This window comes from Channa argus, chromosome 2 (assembly GCF_033026475.1).
Source record: "Channa argus isolate prfri chromosome 2, Channa argus male v1.0, whole genome shotgun sequence".
In the NCBI taxonomy this organism is placed as follows: Eukaryota; Metazoa; Chordata; class Actinopteri; order Anabantiformes; family Channidae; genus Channa; species Channa argus.
In genome coordinates, this window is record NC_090198.1 from 1,960,403 (window position 1) to 1,978,516 (window position 18,114).

General features: G+C 39.6%; 1 protein-coding gene across 6 annotated transcripts in view; it reads right to left on the reverse strand.

Annotated features, from left to right (window-relative positions):
• adamtsl3 (ADAMTS-like 3) overlaps window positions 1–18,114 on the reverse strand; it is a 246,013-nt gene that overhangs the window by 101,805 nt on the left and 126,094 nt on the right. For all 6 annotated transcript variants that reach the window (XM_067494183.1, XM_067494161.1, XM_067494172.1 and 3 more), the window contains 2 exons: window positions 14,717–14,844; window positions 1,883–1,928 (listed from right to left, as the gene is read on the reverse strand). In XM_067494183.1, coding sequence (XP_067350284.1) covers window positions 1,883–1,928; window positions 14,717–14,844 — 174 coding nt within the window. The remainder of the gene's footprint in view (window positions 1–1,882; window positions 1,929–14,716; window positions 14,845–18,114) is intronic.

An 18,114-nucleotide genomic window follows, 5' to 3' on the forward strand; every position in this document is an offset into this window, starting at 1 on the left:
TGACTTCTTGTCCTCTTTGTGACCTCTTAAATAAGCCCATCTTGGTAGACTATTTGCCAATTATCTATTCATATGACTAAATTTACTTTATTCCCCCACATTGGTTCACGCCTGGCTCTTCTGGTCACATGTCAAAGTGTCCTTGATCAAGACAATCAACCCCAACTTAGTTGCTACCGGTGAGTTTTGGCCAGCTGAATGGCAGCTCCCCCATCGGTTTGTGCGAATGGGTGAAAGTGTAAAGCGCTTTCGGTGCCAGTAGGCAGAAAAGCCCTGTATGAGTACAGACCATTTACTACCCAAAATTGACAAATTAGGCTACAGTCAGGGCATGATTGGACAAACAGTGCTTGCTCCAAAAATCCAGCTGAAGTAAAGTCACCACGTTAACTCATGGTTCAAGCTGGACTTGGATCTCATTGTAAGATCTTTGCTTTTGAACTGTGCCATGCCGAAATGTCTTCTACAAAGAGGCCTATAGTGGCCAAGCTTTGAATACTGTTAAGAATCAATTATAGAAAAAACTTGAACCCCATAAAATAAACCCAATAAAAACAAGTTTCTCAGCAGTTTAAAGCTCAACACTGAAAAGGGTACCTTGGGGGAAAAGAAAACAAAAGCCCTTAACCCAAAGGAATGAAGACCTTAAATGAAAACTGCACTGGCTAAAATGATGATGATTATAGTCCCATGAAATGCAAAAGTTGCCAGTTAATCTTGTTCTTTAGTGGTTCCTGATTATTCATGGTCCAAGTTCTCTTCTTCCTCTAAAGAACTTTGATTGTCATCAGGATCTTCTTCCTCAAGTGTCTCTTCAGAATCATCTGCATCCCCTTCCACATCAAGGTCAATATCCCTTAGTTCTTCAAGACTGTCCAGACTCTTTCCAGTCAGCCTCTCAATCATGTCAGCCATGTAATGAACATGTTGTGCGAACTCTTGTAGCTATTGATTCTCGCTTTCTCAACTTTGTTGTTTAGAAATCACATTCATCTTCCAATATTCCCTGGGAACCTTTCTACAGGTCTCACCATATTTGGAGCCTTATGTTTGCAATGTACAGTCACCGGCCCTGTCCAGCGTTTGTTTATACATGTTGCTTTTCTCTCCACTCAAACTCTGTCCAACTCGGTCTTGTCTCTGCCTACTTCAGTGTTTTGACAGCCTTAACATCTTATATAACCAATATTCAAATAAAATTTTTTATTTAAAAATTAGCAATTTGGGGTTCAGTATCTTGCCCAAGAACACTAACACATAGCCAGGACTGGGGATCAAGCCACTGACTATGAGGTCCACAGACAAATGCCTTACCAACTGAGCTACAGCCACCCCAATAATAAATTGAACAATGTGATATTGTCCAACTTAAAAGTCAGGTTGGTTGCAAAGATGCCATGTAGAGGAAACACTTCAGTAGAGGATTTCAGGTGACAACCAACACTGTCACCTGAACAGGGATCCTGGACCCTCAGATTAAAAGTCTGATGGTCTACAATCTGAGCTACCCAGGCACATAACAAAACTGAAATAACCAGTTAAGGCTACAGTATACACCTAATTTGATCCAAATCCTAGAGGTCTGAAACTTTAGAATGATTTCATTTAAGAAGCACTAACCAAAATTCTTTTAGCTAAAGAATTACAACTTTGTAGATTGACAACCAAAGAAGTCCACCTGAAATCATGCAATGTCTTTCACCTTTTCAGAAAAAAATTGAAATGTTCTTAAATCAGCCCTGTCTCCTCCAACTTATGTCATTTGTAAAACATTATGTGAAACTGCAATGTTCTCCTCTACTTTTCCCCAACAGGCTTTTTGTTCTCATACAGTCATACAGTCCTTTCTCCAAGTAATAGTAACAGTAAAGGTTTCACTCACCATGTTGCTGCATGTTCTGTAGCGGATGTTTTTACCATCACAGCTTCTGCAAAATAAGGTGAAAAAATGATTCGTGCGTTGCCAAAAAAAAATACAAGACTATTTGTATGCATGAGAATCTGTAGTATTGAAGTAAAAGGTCATTATTCAGCTGTCATATGGATTTTATTGCGGCACTAACAAGATAATCTCATTATATCACATACAATAATAATGAAACCTCATATTGCAGTTTTTCCCCCAGTGTCTAATAATGATCTGTTTGTTTCTCTCCAACTTGGTTCTTTTTAACTACGGTGGGTCCGTGCTTCTCTTGGCCTCTCTTTAATATTTATTCCATAACACTGTGAACTTTCTAGAGCTCACAGACACACACACACACACACACACAACGTGTCAGAACGGACCTGAGCCCTCTGTGAAATGTGCCACAGCAGAACGTTCCTTCCCACGTGACAACATGGACATGCTGTTAAATCCGTTCCACCTTGTTAGCAACAATAACAACACTCGATCTCTTGGTATGTGTTAACTACCATAAAATGCACATTTCTGCAGCCAGCTTAAAATAACATTAGACTAACCTGGTAGCAGCTCATTTATTCCACTGTAAAGCAGATCTGGTCTAATCTGCCATTTAGTGCAGATAAAGAGCTTAGAACCACACTGCAGTCATTCAGCACAGACAACAGGAAGCCTTGAATCTACACATGATCCCATTAACTGTTTTTTTTCCACTAAGACAACAGCTTAACCACAACTGGACAATGTGTTTGTGTGTGCAGTGTTCTGTGCATGTATACAATAAATGTGGGAGGCTGCCCTGTGTTTTTAGACACATTTACAACTACTGTATCGTCATTAGTGTTTTATTTAATTCCTAACACTGACATGCCGTCATTGTAGGGCTGATATATTTGTCCGCACAAGACACAACAAGTGTGCCAATAGCATGTAAATGTAAAAAACAAAAGGGTGAACAGTGACTGTGGCGCAGGAAGGTAGAGCAATCCGCCACCAATCTGGCTCCTCTGGTCACATGTGAAAGTGTCTCTGAGCAAGACACTGAACCCTAACTTGTTTGCTCCTGGTGAGTGTTGGCCGATGGTGTGTGATTGTGAGTGCAAATAGGGGAATAAGAAGCAGTGTAAAGTGCTGTGAGTGCCAAATGGTAGAAAAGTGCTATATGAGTGCAGACCATTTACCATTTATGCTGTAATATCAAGTTTTGAGTTTCCTCTATGGGCAGCACAGTGGTGGAGTGGTTAGCACATATAGAAGGTTCACCAGTTTGAATCCACCTGCCAGCTGTGGCCATAAGTGATGGAGCTGCGAGAAGCTGCAGCGGCCTGAGGCTCTCCCATTTATAGCAGCTTTTGAACACAAGACCATGACTGTGGTGCAGGAAGGTAGAGCAGTTGTTGGTTCGATCCCCACCTCCTCCAGTCACATATCAAGTGTCCTTGAGCAAGACACTGAACCCCAACTTGCTCCCGGTGAGTGTTGGCCAGCTGCATAGCAGCTCCACCATCGGTGTGTGAGCGTGTGTGATGCAGTGTGTGTGAATGAGAAGCAGTGTAAAGCTCTTTGAGTGCCAATAGGTAGAAAAGCATTATATAAGTGCAGAACATTTACAGGCCAGTCTGGTGATACAGGGAGAAGAGGTGGAGCAGGTGAAGAAACCCTCCACCTGCACCTCAGAGGAGATGAAAGACCTGTAGCAAATCACCAACACTGCGCAAAAGATCATTGGTGCCTCTCTCAAATGACACTGCCATTGTTGGGTGTGTGTCTGAGGGAAATGAGCAGGAATACAGGAAAGTCATCACTGACTGGTATGAAAAAAAAAACACCTGCTCCTGAATACCAACAAGACAAAGAAGTTGGTGTTTGTCTTCCAGAGGAAACCTCCACTAAACACTGGTGAACTCAGACATAGACTGTGTGGACAATTTTAAATACCCGGGTGTGCACCTCAACAATAAACTGGTCCAACAATAAGCTGGTTAAGAGAGCTGACTCTGTCCTGGGCTGCCCTCTTGATTCCATTGAATAGGATGTGTGTTCTGACAAACTGACATCCATCATGGATAACACCTTCCACCCCCTGCACCATGTTGAGTTTAGCTTATTGTCCAAGCAGCAGATCCACAATTTCAAACCCGCTGAGGAGCAACTTTATTCTCAGGTTTAGTGAAATCAAGAAAACCTCACAGATTTGAACAGTGTTGGACCATGAAGTTCATTCAACTATGGATGTTTAAGATTTGGGTCATTAAAACTGAACTTTAATACATTTTTGACAAAGGAACATTTGTACTAACTATTTCTTTTAAAATAGGGGGAGGTAAACTTTTGCACACATCTGAACAATACGGTACTACTTGGCTATATTGGACACCTATTATGATTCAAATGTGTTCATTCGATTTGGCTTTAAGCTGCATGTGTTGGAATGCAGTAAGATTTGTAGCTCAAGGTAAAGGTTTAGCCTTCATGCTAAGCTTCAAAGTAGCCCACAATGGTAATGAGGAGGAATGCCATCATCCGACGTCATTAACAACCAAGAAGAAGAGGGAGCCCTTGACAAAACTTGATATGAAGGGTTTGAAAGAGCTACGTAAAAATGCTGTTCAACTGCATTATGGCAAAAGTTGGACAAGATGTCTCTGCATCCCCTGTTCCTCTGCCTTTATTTAGGGTAAATTAAAAACTGCTAGAATAGGATGGGTTGGTTGATTTCTGGTAAAATAAAAAAGAACAGCAGGAAACTGTGATTGAAAAGTGTCAGAACACAGAGCATCATGTTGTTGTGTATGGGGCTGTGTAGCTGCAGACTGATCAAAAGGCCCATGGTTGTACCTGGTCTACCACAACTGTAACCCCCAGGTGAATTTAATAGCTGCATTATTGGGCTGTTTTATGCCAAATCAGGTTTGACTGAATGAATATTGAGGAATGAATGTCATTTAATGACATAATGTAGCTGGCCTGTAAAAGCAAAAGCAAAACAAATAGCAGAAAGATGCTAAAACACTCCTTAGAATGAAGTGTGTGTGTGTGCGTGTGGGTGTGTGTGGTTTCAAAATAGAATTTTATAGAGCACATTCAATAAAGTAGATAGGACGATGGATGGGAAGGTCATGTATTGTACTGTCATTTTTGACTGATTTTAAAAGCATCCTGAATATGTGAGATATGCCTTTGATGCTGCATTACAGAGATCTCCCTCCTACCACTGTACAGCTGCCTAAATAAAAAGTGATGATTAAGACTTGTGTTGGTGGCTTTTTGAGTCCAGCTGAAAAGTGCAAGAAGACAGATGCAGAGATCGAAAATAATGAACTCCCAATGAGTGATTGAATGGAAAATGTAGACTGAGTGCTTTTACCCCTTAGACATTCAACACTGGCTTTAATCCAAGCAATTCAGGTGCTAATCAGGAGGCCTTTAAAGGAGTCAGAATAGTTACCACAGTGTTTAAAGCAGAACAAGACAAAGACTGAAAAAGAAAAAGGAACAATGTCCTACACTCCAATCTGTGGCACAACACTACTGACTATGAGGCAGCCTTCTGCCGTGTGAAAGGATTTACTTAATGAAGTGCTGTAGGCTTATTCGCAGTGGGATTACAGGCTACATTACTTACATAAAAACAAGAAATTAAAAAAAAGAATGACTTGCTTCTGAACTTTTATAAAGTAAATATTAATAACTAGAACACAATTAATGCAACACACCTGTAAAGTGAAGGACTTTTGTTGTCATACATTACATAGAAATAGCATTTATTTTTATTATCAGCATATGACAGCTTTCTCAGAAGTGTGATCTATTGTCATGTATCTTGCTCAGAATTAGAGGGAAATGTTTTACACTGTATTAAGTATATTTTTTATCTGTATAGATATGTATATGTAGATGAATATAAGCCAGTATCAATGAGACTGTGATCATCTTAAACATTTTTTTTTTATGACTTTTATCGAACAGTAACTAAAAACATCCAAAAAAACAAGAAACTGTCTATTCTCCAAAACCAACCACCACAACACAAAAATGCACGGAAGTCTGTCATAAAAAATGTAAGCTTAGATATCATAGATATAAAATGGTAATCAGAAGTTTTCTGATGACCCTGTGGTTGCAGGATATACCCAGGGTGGAGATATTGCGGAGTCGGTGGTGACTGATACTCTGTCACCAGTTTTGTTAACTGGTGTGAGCACAAACATCTCCAACATCAGTATCAGTAAAACAAACGAACTGTTGGTGGACTTTCAGAGTAAACAAAACTAATAAGGAGATCTGGTTCTGTTCTAGGGGAGAAGCTGGACCCTCTGCATGCTGTGAGGAAAATGCTCCCACCCACTCCACTGTGTGCTGGCTACACAGTGGAGCACTTTCAGCCAGAGACTGATCACAGTCAAATGGTAAATGGTCTGTACTTACGTAGCGCTTTTCTAACTATTGCTACTCTTTGTAGTTTGCACAATTTCTCATTCATACATTCACACTGACAAACACACACAGGGGAGCTGTTATGCAGCTGGCCAACGCTCTACGGGAGCAACTAAGTTGGGGTTCAGTGTCTTGCTCAAGGACAATTCCACATGTGACTAGAGGAGCCAGGGCTCAAACCAACATCTGTGGGATTGATGGATGACCGCTCTACCTTCCCGCTCCACAGAATGCCACAAGAGATCCTTTCTCCCTGTGGCCATTAAACTGTTCAGCTCAAAAAGGAGGGGGACTGAAGTATTTTTTACTTCATATATCTTATTTTAAAGTAAATGTTTATTTACCTTATTTACTTTACTTTGATCTGAGAGCAGCTATAACAAGGCAACACAATTTACCAATGGCATCAATAAAGTTCTTAGAATCTTCAATTGAATCTTGAATTAGATGTGTCTTTTAATGATGTACTTATAAAATCAACTTGTCTCAACTGTGTCTCTTAAAAGATGTCCCTAAAAGAAGGTTCTCCAGATGTCTTCAAATAACTGAGAATAATATGCTGTCTAATATTACCGCTGTCCATTCCTTCAACAGTTTTGAAAGAACTGATAGATACTCAAGCACATACAGAAAACAAAATGGATTCAATAACATTCACAATATGGCAATGAATCTTCCATCTGAGCTGCTAAACATTTCGAGTCTTTGAAACCAAGTCTAAACAGGACCTCTGAATTATTAACATCTTTCTAATGTCACTCTTTACCTGTGATTACCACCTCGTTTACAGCATGAAGCAGCAACCACTGCATACTCCAATTCATCTTGAGTTGTTTCCACAAGCTCCTTCTAAATACTGCATGTATATATAGAATTCTTAAATTTAGTGCATATTTTATTGCTATTCCTTTTCCGTATCATCACTGTTATTTGACTGCTGGAAGTCTAGGGAAAGGTTGTTTAACTGAAGGAAACTCTGACGCTCTGTTAAAATGAAGGCATAGCATGTGCAGAATGTACTGGAGTCTTGGTGTGTGTCCCATGGAAGGTGTATCTCGGAATAGTCTCGTGTCTGCGTATCAGGAGAACTTGAACGTGATTAGGTAGGGTTACTAAAAATGTCACGGTTTGATTTAAAATGACTTATTTTTTATAGTTACATGACATACACAGACAGTGTCACATACATTATGAAATGTAGATGTCTCCCAACTGTTGGTGGCTGTGAGCTGCTATCTATACAGGAATAGTTTTAATAAATGTCTTAACAGTTTACTTGTCATATCTTCAAACTCTTCTTTAAAATAATGGATTGATGATTGTTATAGCCAAGCAATGAACAGGGTTTGTTAAGTGTTGCTATACAGTATGAGGACAAATGAAGCCTTCAAGGGAAGAAAGACACTGTCTGGCACCAGAGGAGGCAAAGCATGGGCAAAGACAAACTCCACTCCAAAAGAAACACTGAACCCAGACAGAAAGCCTGTGTGTCTGTGTGAGTGTATGTGTAAGAGTTTAAGAGTTGAATGTTGCAGATTAAGCTGGATGTTCTCACTCTAGCCAGACAATACTGTCCTCTGATGCCCTTAGAGACAGACACAAATACAGTATGCTGTACAAACACACACACACACACACACACACACACACACACACACACACACACACACACACACACAGTGGTCCAGCAGGTCAGCTGGCTTGGGAATGACTCAAGTGTGAATCTGCTGGTGCAGACGAAGTCTGAACAAATCTGGACCCTCAATCACTTCCAGACACTTGAAGCTCAGATCAGGGTTTATATTGATTAAGACACATTTAAGTGCTTAAGTGAAAAAGCTATAAACAAATTTAAAGAAATTATTCTTTCATCATTCGCTTCACCATATGTCAATGCAATGGAAAGTAGCCACCTAAATGTTACTCCTGCACAAGTAGATTATCTTGTTGATAATTCTGCAGCCTCACTACGTTCAATAGTCGCTAGTGTTGCCCCTCTGAAAAAGAAGGCAGTAAACCAGAACCTAGTTTTCCCTTAACTCTGAGCAGCAATGACTTCATGACTTTCTTTAAGAATAAAATTGTAGCTATTAAAGAAAGAATTCACCAGATCCTCCCCCCAAAAATTACAGATAGATCTTCATGTTCAACAGTGCTAGAGTCATCGATAAGGCCCCACTCCCTGTTAGACTGCTTTTTACCCATAGATCTCTCTGAGCTAACTTCAGTTATTACCTCATCTAAACCAACAACCTGTCTGCTAGACTCTATTCCAACTAAGCTGCTCAAGGAAGCTTTACCCTTAATAGATACATTCATATTAGATATCATCAATCTATCTTTAGAAACAGGCTATGTACCACAGGCCTATAAGGTAGCTGTAATTAAACCATTACTTAAAAAACCCTGTCTTGACCCAGGTGTTTTAGCCAATTACAGACCAATATCTAATCTCCCCTTTATTTCTAAAATCCTTGAAAAAGTAGTTGCAAAACAATTATGTGATCACCTTCATAGGAATCATTTGTATAAAGACTTTCAGTCAGGATTTAGAGTTCATCATAGTACAGAAACAGCACTGGTAAAAGTCACCAACGATCTTCTCATGGCATCAGATAATGGACTCATCTCTATACTTGTTCTGTTAGATCTTAGTGCTGCATTTGATACCATTGATCATAACATTTTATTAGAGACTGGAACATGAAATTGGGATTAAAGGAACTGCACTAGGTTGGTTTAAATCTTAACTATCTGATAGACAATTTGTTCATGTTAATGATGAATCCTCCATGCACACAAAGGTTAGCTATTGAGTTCCACAAGGCTCTGAGTTAGGACCAATACTTTTTACTTTATATATGTCTCCTTTAGGCAACATTATTAGAAAACACTCCATACATTTCCATTGCTATGCTGATGATACCCAGCTATATCTATCTATAGAACCAGATGAACAAAATCAGCTAATCAAGATTCAAGCCTACAAGACATAAAGGCCTGGATGTCCTATAATTCCTGAATTCTAAACACAGACAAAACTGAAGTCATAGTATTTGGGCCCAAAAATCTAAGAAATATGACGTGTAACCATATCGTTACTCTAGATGGCATAAGTCTGGCCTCCAGTACTACTGCAAGGAACCTTGGAGTTATTTTTGACCAGGATTTGTCCTGTACCTCACATATAATACAAATCTCTAGAACAGCCTTCTTCCACCTACGGAACATTGCCAAAATAAGGAGCATCCTGTCTCAAAGTGATGCCGAAAAACTGGTCCATGCATTTGTTACTTCTAGGTTGGACTACTGTAATTCCCTACTTTCAGGATGCCCCAGTACCTCCCTAAAGAGCCTGCAATTAATCCAAAATGCTGCAGCAAGAGAAGAATGCTGACTAAAAGTAGCAAGAGAGATCATATTTCACTTCAAAAGTTCTCTCAATTGGCTCCCCATGAAATTTATATATGTCTGCTTTAAGCAAATGTATTAGAATATACTTCGTAAATTTCCATTGCTATGCTGATGATACCCAGCTATATCTATCTATGCAACCAGATGAAAAAAATCAGTTAATCAAGCTTCTAGCCTACAAGACATAAAGGCCTGGATGTCCCACAATTTGTTACATCTGAACTCAGACAAAACTGAAGTCATAGTAGTTGGAGTAGTCATATTTCAATCTCAGAATGCAGGCCTACTTGTGGTTCCCAGAATTTCCAAAGGTAGAATGGGAGGCAGAGCCTTTAGCTATCAAGCTCCTCTCTTGTGGAACCAGCTCCCAGTTCAGATTCAGGAAGCAGACACCCTCTCTACTTTTAAGTTTAGGCTTAAAACCTTCTTCTTTGATGAAGTTTATACTCAGTTATAGGTATGATGCTATAGGCTTAGACTGCTGGGGGACCCACCCCCCAATGCACTGAGCTCCTTTCCTCCTCTTGTCCCTCTCTCTTCTCACCCCACAATTGTCACCACTGTATGACATTAACTCTGCGTGTTTTCTCCCGTAGTTGTCTTTGTCCTTCTCTGTCCCCCTGTCTCTGTCCCTTTCTGCAGGTGTCCCATTGGAAGCTGTGTATTTTCCAGTGTGCAGGTACTGGTCCTACCAACCTGCCCAATGTTTTGTTGTTGCTTTTGTTGCTCTTTTCTTTTCTGTCTTCACTTTCCTCTCATCCCAACTAGTCAATGCAGATGGCCGCCCACCCTGAGCCTGGTGCTGCTGGAGGTTTCTTTCATTAAAGGGAGTTTTTCCTCTCCACTGTTGCCTATGGCTTGCTCCAGGGGGAATTGTTGGATTCTCTCTATACATCTTTATAATCTTGACTTTATTCTGTATTCTCATTGCTGTGACACATAGCTACATACCAAAAATCAACAGCACATTTCCTTGATATCCTCAACTTTTTTTGTATGTTTCTTTCTTGTTGTACAGTTAAGCCCGAGTTTATTCTTACCTTTGTTAATTCTGAGGAATTTTTGATTTTACAAATTTATACAGTAGCTGTCCACCCCAAAAACTACACGTTTTTTACAATAAGGCTTAACCACTCTTGCTTTGCAAAAGCTGTAAGATCTTTAAGGCTGGAAGGCCTTTTTCTTGAGTTCCACCCATAAGTTCTTGAAGGGGTTAAGATCAGGACATTGACTAGGCCATTCCAAAACCCTCAGATCATTGTTTTGCAACCATCTTTTACCACTTTGGCTGTATGTTTTGGGTCATTGTTCTGTTGATCCAATAAGTGTGTTGAACAAGTCCAACACTCACCCCAGTTTCCAACACTCCCCCAGGTCCAGATTCTCAGCTAACTGCTTAATGTTTTCTTCGAACATCTTGAGATACTGCAGTTTTATCATGAGGGCTTTCACTTTAAATAACTAACCAGTACCACATGCTGCAAAGCACCGCCAGAACAGTAGGATGGTGATCTGTTCTTAATGGTAGGGCTGTTGTTCTTTGTTTTGAATGCCTCATTTTTCTTTTGGGACAAAAAACCCACATACCTGTGCCCACATAACTCAACCTTGACCAGAAGAAGATGACTAGAAGCTTTCATCTTCATCTATGTGACCCTTTGCATAGGCTAGGCATGCTTTCACATGTCTTGGTTGAAGTAGAAGAGGCTTTGTTGGACGATATCCATGGAGCCCACCTTGATGTAATGTCTGCTGGAGAGTCTGCCTTAATATATTCATACTAGTTGAGGTTAGTTCTTCCAGAAGAGCCTTTGGAGTAATTTTTGGATTGATCTAGACAAATGTAGTTGAATCTTTTTTGCAAGCCGAGTTGACACTGTTGCCTTCAGATCCCCTCACTGGAGAGTTTTCACTTTGTTAAAGTTTTTGTATTTCTTGACAATACTTTGCACAGTGGAAACTGGCACTTTAAATTGCTTACTGCCTTGCTTATTGCCTACCTTCTGGGCATCAATAATGCTCGCAAGTCCTCATTGTGCTCTTTGGTCTTTAGCATAACTGCAGCCCTGTTAATTCCAAAATAGCATTTAAAAAGACGTTTAACAAGCTACTTATAAAGGAAACTGGTTTTGAAAATTAAAGAAACATGCTATTTAACTCATTCTGCATCAGAAAAACAAGGGGTATGAATAAATTTGGATGTGGTAATTTTTTGTTGTCCCACTCTAAAAGGTGTTTGTGTAGTAATTCAAACTCAAATGGTGTGCTTGCTGTAGACCGTCTTATATTATCTCCCCATCCCATTTGTTGGGGGGACAGCTACTATGCTACCAAAACCTCCTATGAATAATGGGTGTGAATAACTTTGGGGTTAACTGTACATATAAAGCAAAAATTCAAAGTCTGGAAGAAAACAATAAAGCACAGTGTTTGACAGACAGGAAACCTTTTATATATAAGTATACAAGAAGTTGTGAAAGAGTTTGTGCAGAGTTTGGTAGCTCATTCCACCACTGTGGGACCATTGAGCTAAGAAGCTCTGCTTTGGATCTTTTAGTGGGATTGTGGACCTGGAGGAAGGTCATTAGGTAGGGAGGTGCAGCTGAGTTGGTGAGAGTCAAAATAAGTCCTTTTTAAAAACATTTCTATTTAAAATGTTCTGTTTATCCTCCATTTCTTCCCTTTTCATGTGGTCTCAAATGACAACCAGTGACACAGTCAAGGTGAGCCATACAGTGGTAAAGCTCTCTAAGTCAAAATGAAAGAGGGTTCATTTTTGGGACACAGACGGCAGGAGTTTGAGTCAAAATGACTGCTAAAGTAGCTACTGTTGCAAGAGGAACAGTAATTAAAGTGGTACCTGTATTTAAATATAATCAAATGACATCAGTAGAGTCAACAGCACACACTGGATGCTGTACATTAATGCATTATGTAGAGAACATATAAGGGGAGCAACAGAAGTCATGGATACATAAACTCTTATTATAGACATGAAACATGTTGATTTGAGAGTTTAGTGGAATAGAAATTGCAGGCACTGGTCTACAGAGATGTTAAAAAGTGATGTGACCAGATGACTCATCCTTCACCCTATTCTCAATAAGTGGGTGAGTGCCTTTACACCAAGAGAACAGTACAGACTCACATGAACACTGATGGCTCTGTTATGTTGTGGCGGAGGTTTTGCTAGTTTGGTTTGGGTCCACTCGTCCCAAATAATCTCAGAATCTGAATGGACATATTAAACTGTGCTTTCCACCACCATCAATAAAATACCAAGTGAGGTAATATCTTTTGGAAGAATGGTGTTCCATGGCTTCAGTTCCAGAGGTGTAAAAAAATCTGTGCCAAGGTGAATTGAAACAGTTATAGAGACAGGTGGTGGCCCAACAACTGAACTTTCCTTTACTTTGTTTCCCATCTGTTGTATATGAATATCATCCTGCTTAAACTTACAGGAGTCTGTGTGTGCTTTGTGTAAAACAGAATACTGCAGTCAGTAGCTGTGTGGAAAATGGGGGGATAAGCACCTGGATTAGAATGTTGACATGCATCTCTGACACTCATAAACATCTGTCTCTCAGCTCTGGTAACTCTACACCCCATAGGAGAAAAACATTTCTTTTGCAGGAAACTTTCAATCGAGCAACACTTGCCCAAATATGACGAAATACAACTATAAAGCTGCCTCCAGAGAAGCCCAAAGGCCAGTTTGCGTAGCGCATTCACTCTTTTTTATCTCCCTTTTAGAACTATTCAATTCAGCTCATAACCACAAGGTGCCAATTAGCACGCTTTGGCTCTGCTGTGTGTATTTACTGAATGCATTGCTTTGTGCAGTAGAAAAGTTCTGACTTTAATGCTCATAGTGGGAGAAAATTTCAGCAGTGATATGGATGAGAAAGTGAGTCTGAGCTGCAGTCAGAAATAATGAAGACAAATGAGTTGCCAGGAGGCTATAGAACGATGCCACGGGGCACAGTCTGAAATAGATAGGCTGTGATGACTTCCTGAACAAGCAACACTGCACAACAAATAGCTTAGCAGAGACAGGCTGACAGTGAGAGCAGACAGCCTGACTGTGGCTTTAAAAACAGCAGATATTTGAAACCCACACACTTGGCGCGGTTATCAGTGTGAGGGAGATAGTGAACACACCCAACTCACACACTGTCTTCCAGACTTCCCAGAACCCCATCCTTCTAGACGTGGTCAGAGCTTCCAGCCTTTTCTAATACAGCTTTTTTTTAGTCATGTTATGTTTCTAGAATGACCAGTTAGTTTGAGAAATACAATGGGATCAAAACTGCTCTAACACTTGTCCACCATGGCATGTATATGACCTATGCTGACTCCTGTCCACCACGAACCATTTAATGTGGAATGTGTAGTCAGCATAAGCCATAACGTGTAGGATGATCCTCTACAATACGATGCATGTTAGTAATAGAGATGTCAGGTTTATAGGGTTAATATATCTGACTAGCCTTGTGCTTTGTTTCTCTGATTATTTAATTGATTATATGATCACCCACTGGAGACTTTATCACAGCAATTCACTTTAAGGGAATAAAGGGAACAAGCTTTCTGCTTAAATCAGTAAGCTGCATGTACACTGCACAATTTACAGACTCAAGGTGCCTTCAAAGGTTCTTCCTGTGAAAGTGATTGAACTGGAAACATTTAATACATGTCCTAACACTTCAGCGGGATATCTCCCACTTGAATATCCTGTGGTAGAAAAAATCTAATGAAAAAGAGCAGATTTGCAGCTCTGACCAGTGATAGTTTTAGTAATTACACAGTCCTATCAGCTCCAGCAGCAAGCAGCTACTCTGCACAAGTACCAAATACCAAATGCTGGATTCTTTTTGCCAATTTGCCAACATTCAAAGCATCTCCATGTTCCAAAGATGCTTTCAAATCGTGTCTTGTTAGATGTTCATTGAGCCTTACCCTCCAGTGAGGCAGCGTCGCAGAGAGTAGGAGGCTCCTCCCCCACAGGTTCGAGAGCAGTCACTCCAGGGGCCCCAGGCATCCCATCCAATGTCTCTGTCTTGATCTGAGCGGGTCGTTCTGGAAGCCTACAGGAGGACATACGATACAAAGGTCACTAACTTCATCAGGTCACATACTCACATGCTTTCACATCAGGAATATTCCAAATGGCTTCTATGTGGCATGTTTTTCAAGCTTGGAGATAAAGTGAAAATAGATAGTAAAAAGAATTTTGATTACACAACAACACATCTTTTTTTTTAGCTTCTTGGACATTTGTGCAGCCATTAAAGAAGGAAAATGTACAGTATAGTAACTGTGCGTGGAAGATTTTTAAATCTCAAGTTTTAAATATGCAGTATATCATAGACACAACTACAGTTTAAACATTTTTTATTCTTAATTTTAATTTTAAGAATGTGTACACCAGCAAATTTAGTCAAGACATAAGGCCACAAAGGGCATTTAATGTTTCTTCTAAACAGTTTTAGATTGGATTCCTGGGACAGGTGATTTCAGAGCAAAAAAACATGGATCATCAGATGCAAGGTACTGCAACAACTACACAACATTTTCTGCTCAGTGTATCATGGCTGTTCCCTTCAAGCTACAGGAAACAATCAAACCTCTCTCGGGTTTTATAAAAACTAACTCCAACAAAATACGTTTTGTCACCTTTTCAAAGTAAAAGTCTTCTGATGTGCTTCATGTGGCTCGTGTACATGGCTATGGTTTAGGTTTTGCTATGTTTAAGTAGTTAGGGAAGTTAGGGAAAAGTGTGGGTTAAAATAATGACTTGTTATTAAGATTAAGGAAAATAAAATGAAACCATGATTGTCATGCTCTTACAAGAAGCTGAAAAAACAGTGACCTTTTGTGTCTAAAGTCTTGTTGACTATAACCACCTCCCATCCTCCTCTGTCCGCAGATTTTTAGTAATTGTCACTCCTGTTAGACTAGAGCACTTATAGCACTTATTTTGCTAAAAAGATTACAAAAAATATTACAAAAACCCTCTTAGCCAGTACGGTTTTAATCATGTGTAATGTGAGTTTTCTACCTTGAGCCACTTCAAAGATAAACTTCCATTTGTTGTAATAGATGGTAACAGTTCTTCAGGTTAAAAAACATCAATATTCTAGCTGTAGTCTCTCCACAAGCCCAATTTAAGACCATTTCCCCTTGGTACAAATGAAGCAGGGACACTGTGATCCGTCAGATAAGTGTTGAATGTAGACATACCAAAACGCCCTGGGGCAAAAACATACTTGCTGATCCCTTATTGATCTTCTGAATGCTGCCTTCTGTGCATTGTATTCTGTACCTGGTGGTTTTCAGTTGGATGTATTATAATCCCAATGAAAATATACTCCACATACAGGATCTATGTTCTCATACAAATGCTTCTATTTGGACAAGGAGAAGGGCAATAGAAGAGGCAGATTCAGGAGCTCACAGCTGGCTCATTTAGCCATTTAAAACTGTTAACACAGTTACCCACCTATGAAACAACTCCCTGTAGGATTTACAGCCCTAATGATTTCCATAAACAACCATGACAGTCTGAGTACTGTACATTTTGGGGAAGCATTAGTACAGAAAGGAAAATGAAACAATCAACACTTTAAATGGTGTTGAAATATACTGATATTCTGTTGTTACCCTTTTTAAAGCTGAGGATTAAAATCGTACTTCTGCTTACATGACAGTAAGAGACTTCCACATGGTAACAATGGGAGGGATTCTGTAATGAAATCACTTTACTGGTATTGCTGAGGATTGGGAAAGATCCACTGGCTGTTGAAAATAAACCCTGATGAAAGTTTAATGAAGGTTAGACACAAGCCAGATTAGGAAAATGTGGTTATGTTTGAAAAAAAAGGCAAATATTTGTTAAGGCCTCTGCTCATAGATCTGTCAGTGACTAAGAATAAAGGTTAGATTTGGTAATTGTAATGTAGGCTGCTGATAACATCAGGTATCAGCCACTGAATAGTGGGAGCTGAATGTGGTTATGACCTGCACATGACTTCTCATAGCTGTAGATGTATAAAATATAAAATTCTGGCTGCCATTTATTTTGTCTACTGCGATGGTTGTTAAGGCAAATTATTATTCTGAGATGTAATCATTTTGTAATTTCATCTGGACGGCCTGGAAAATGTCTTAATCACTAGGGCTTCTCAGCTATTTGTTAGAACTGTGACATCTTGTTCATAATAACTGTAACTGAATCACATCAGTAGCATCTGTTGAATATGTCAGTCCCCCCATAAAATTCCCAGAGTTCACTAAAGTTTTCCCAGACTGACCTTTTCAGGTCACTTCTTTCCCAGAAATTAGCAGCAGAAAAATCCCTTTTAACAAGGGGCATATACTGCATTTACTGTGGGGTCCGAAACCCCCAGTGAGACCACTTTTATGTGTGACATTTTTATGTAAACCTAAAAATAATCCAAAATGTTCATAATTTTAGAATAAAACAAGTTATGGTATGTTAAATTAAGATGTTTTTAGTGTTCACCAAATGTAGTTACTTAACATTGTAACACAGAGACATTTACTTAAATTCAGTCAAACACTCTTGTATATTGGTAAATGTTCTGCACTTATATAGTGTTTTTCTACATATTGGCACTCAAAGTGCTTTACACTGCTTCTGATTCACCCATTTGCACTCACAAACTGATGGGGGAGCTGCTCACTCACCGGGAGCAACTAGGTTGGGTCTCAGTGTCTTGCTCAAGGACACTTTGATATGTGACCGGAGGAGTCGGGGATCGAACCAATAACTGCGAGATTGGTGGACAACCGCTCTACATTCCTGCAAACCAGTTGCCCCGAGTTTAGTATAATCCAATCAGCCTTTAAAACAAGTCTAGATTCTACAAAATGTAACCACAGTATGAATAAATGTAACAAATATCATCTTAACAAATTCAAAAATTCTACATTTAGTGAAGTTAAAAAAAAAATAGGAAAAGCTTGTGGTTATGATTCATCCAAAACTGTTGTTGCAGTTTGGTGAGGGGCAGAATTTCTGATATTGTGTTTGTAAAAATGTGACACACATGCATTTATTAACCTCCCAAATAGGTAGAATCCTACTGACTTTTGTGATTTTCACCATGAGATTAGCGCTTAGGATACTGCATGTGGCACAGTATTCCAGAGAATAAAAAAAGACATCAGCAACAATCACTTTCATACTAATGGGCTGCTGAAAGATTCAAGTAAGCCATCACTTCAGCCTCTGTGGCCACAGAGCACAAGCATTACCTCACAGTTCTGTGATATGCTCATATATTTTAGACAAGTAGCCCCAGCAAGCTGCATTTCACCCTCCACTTTATCTG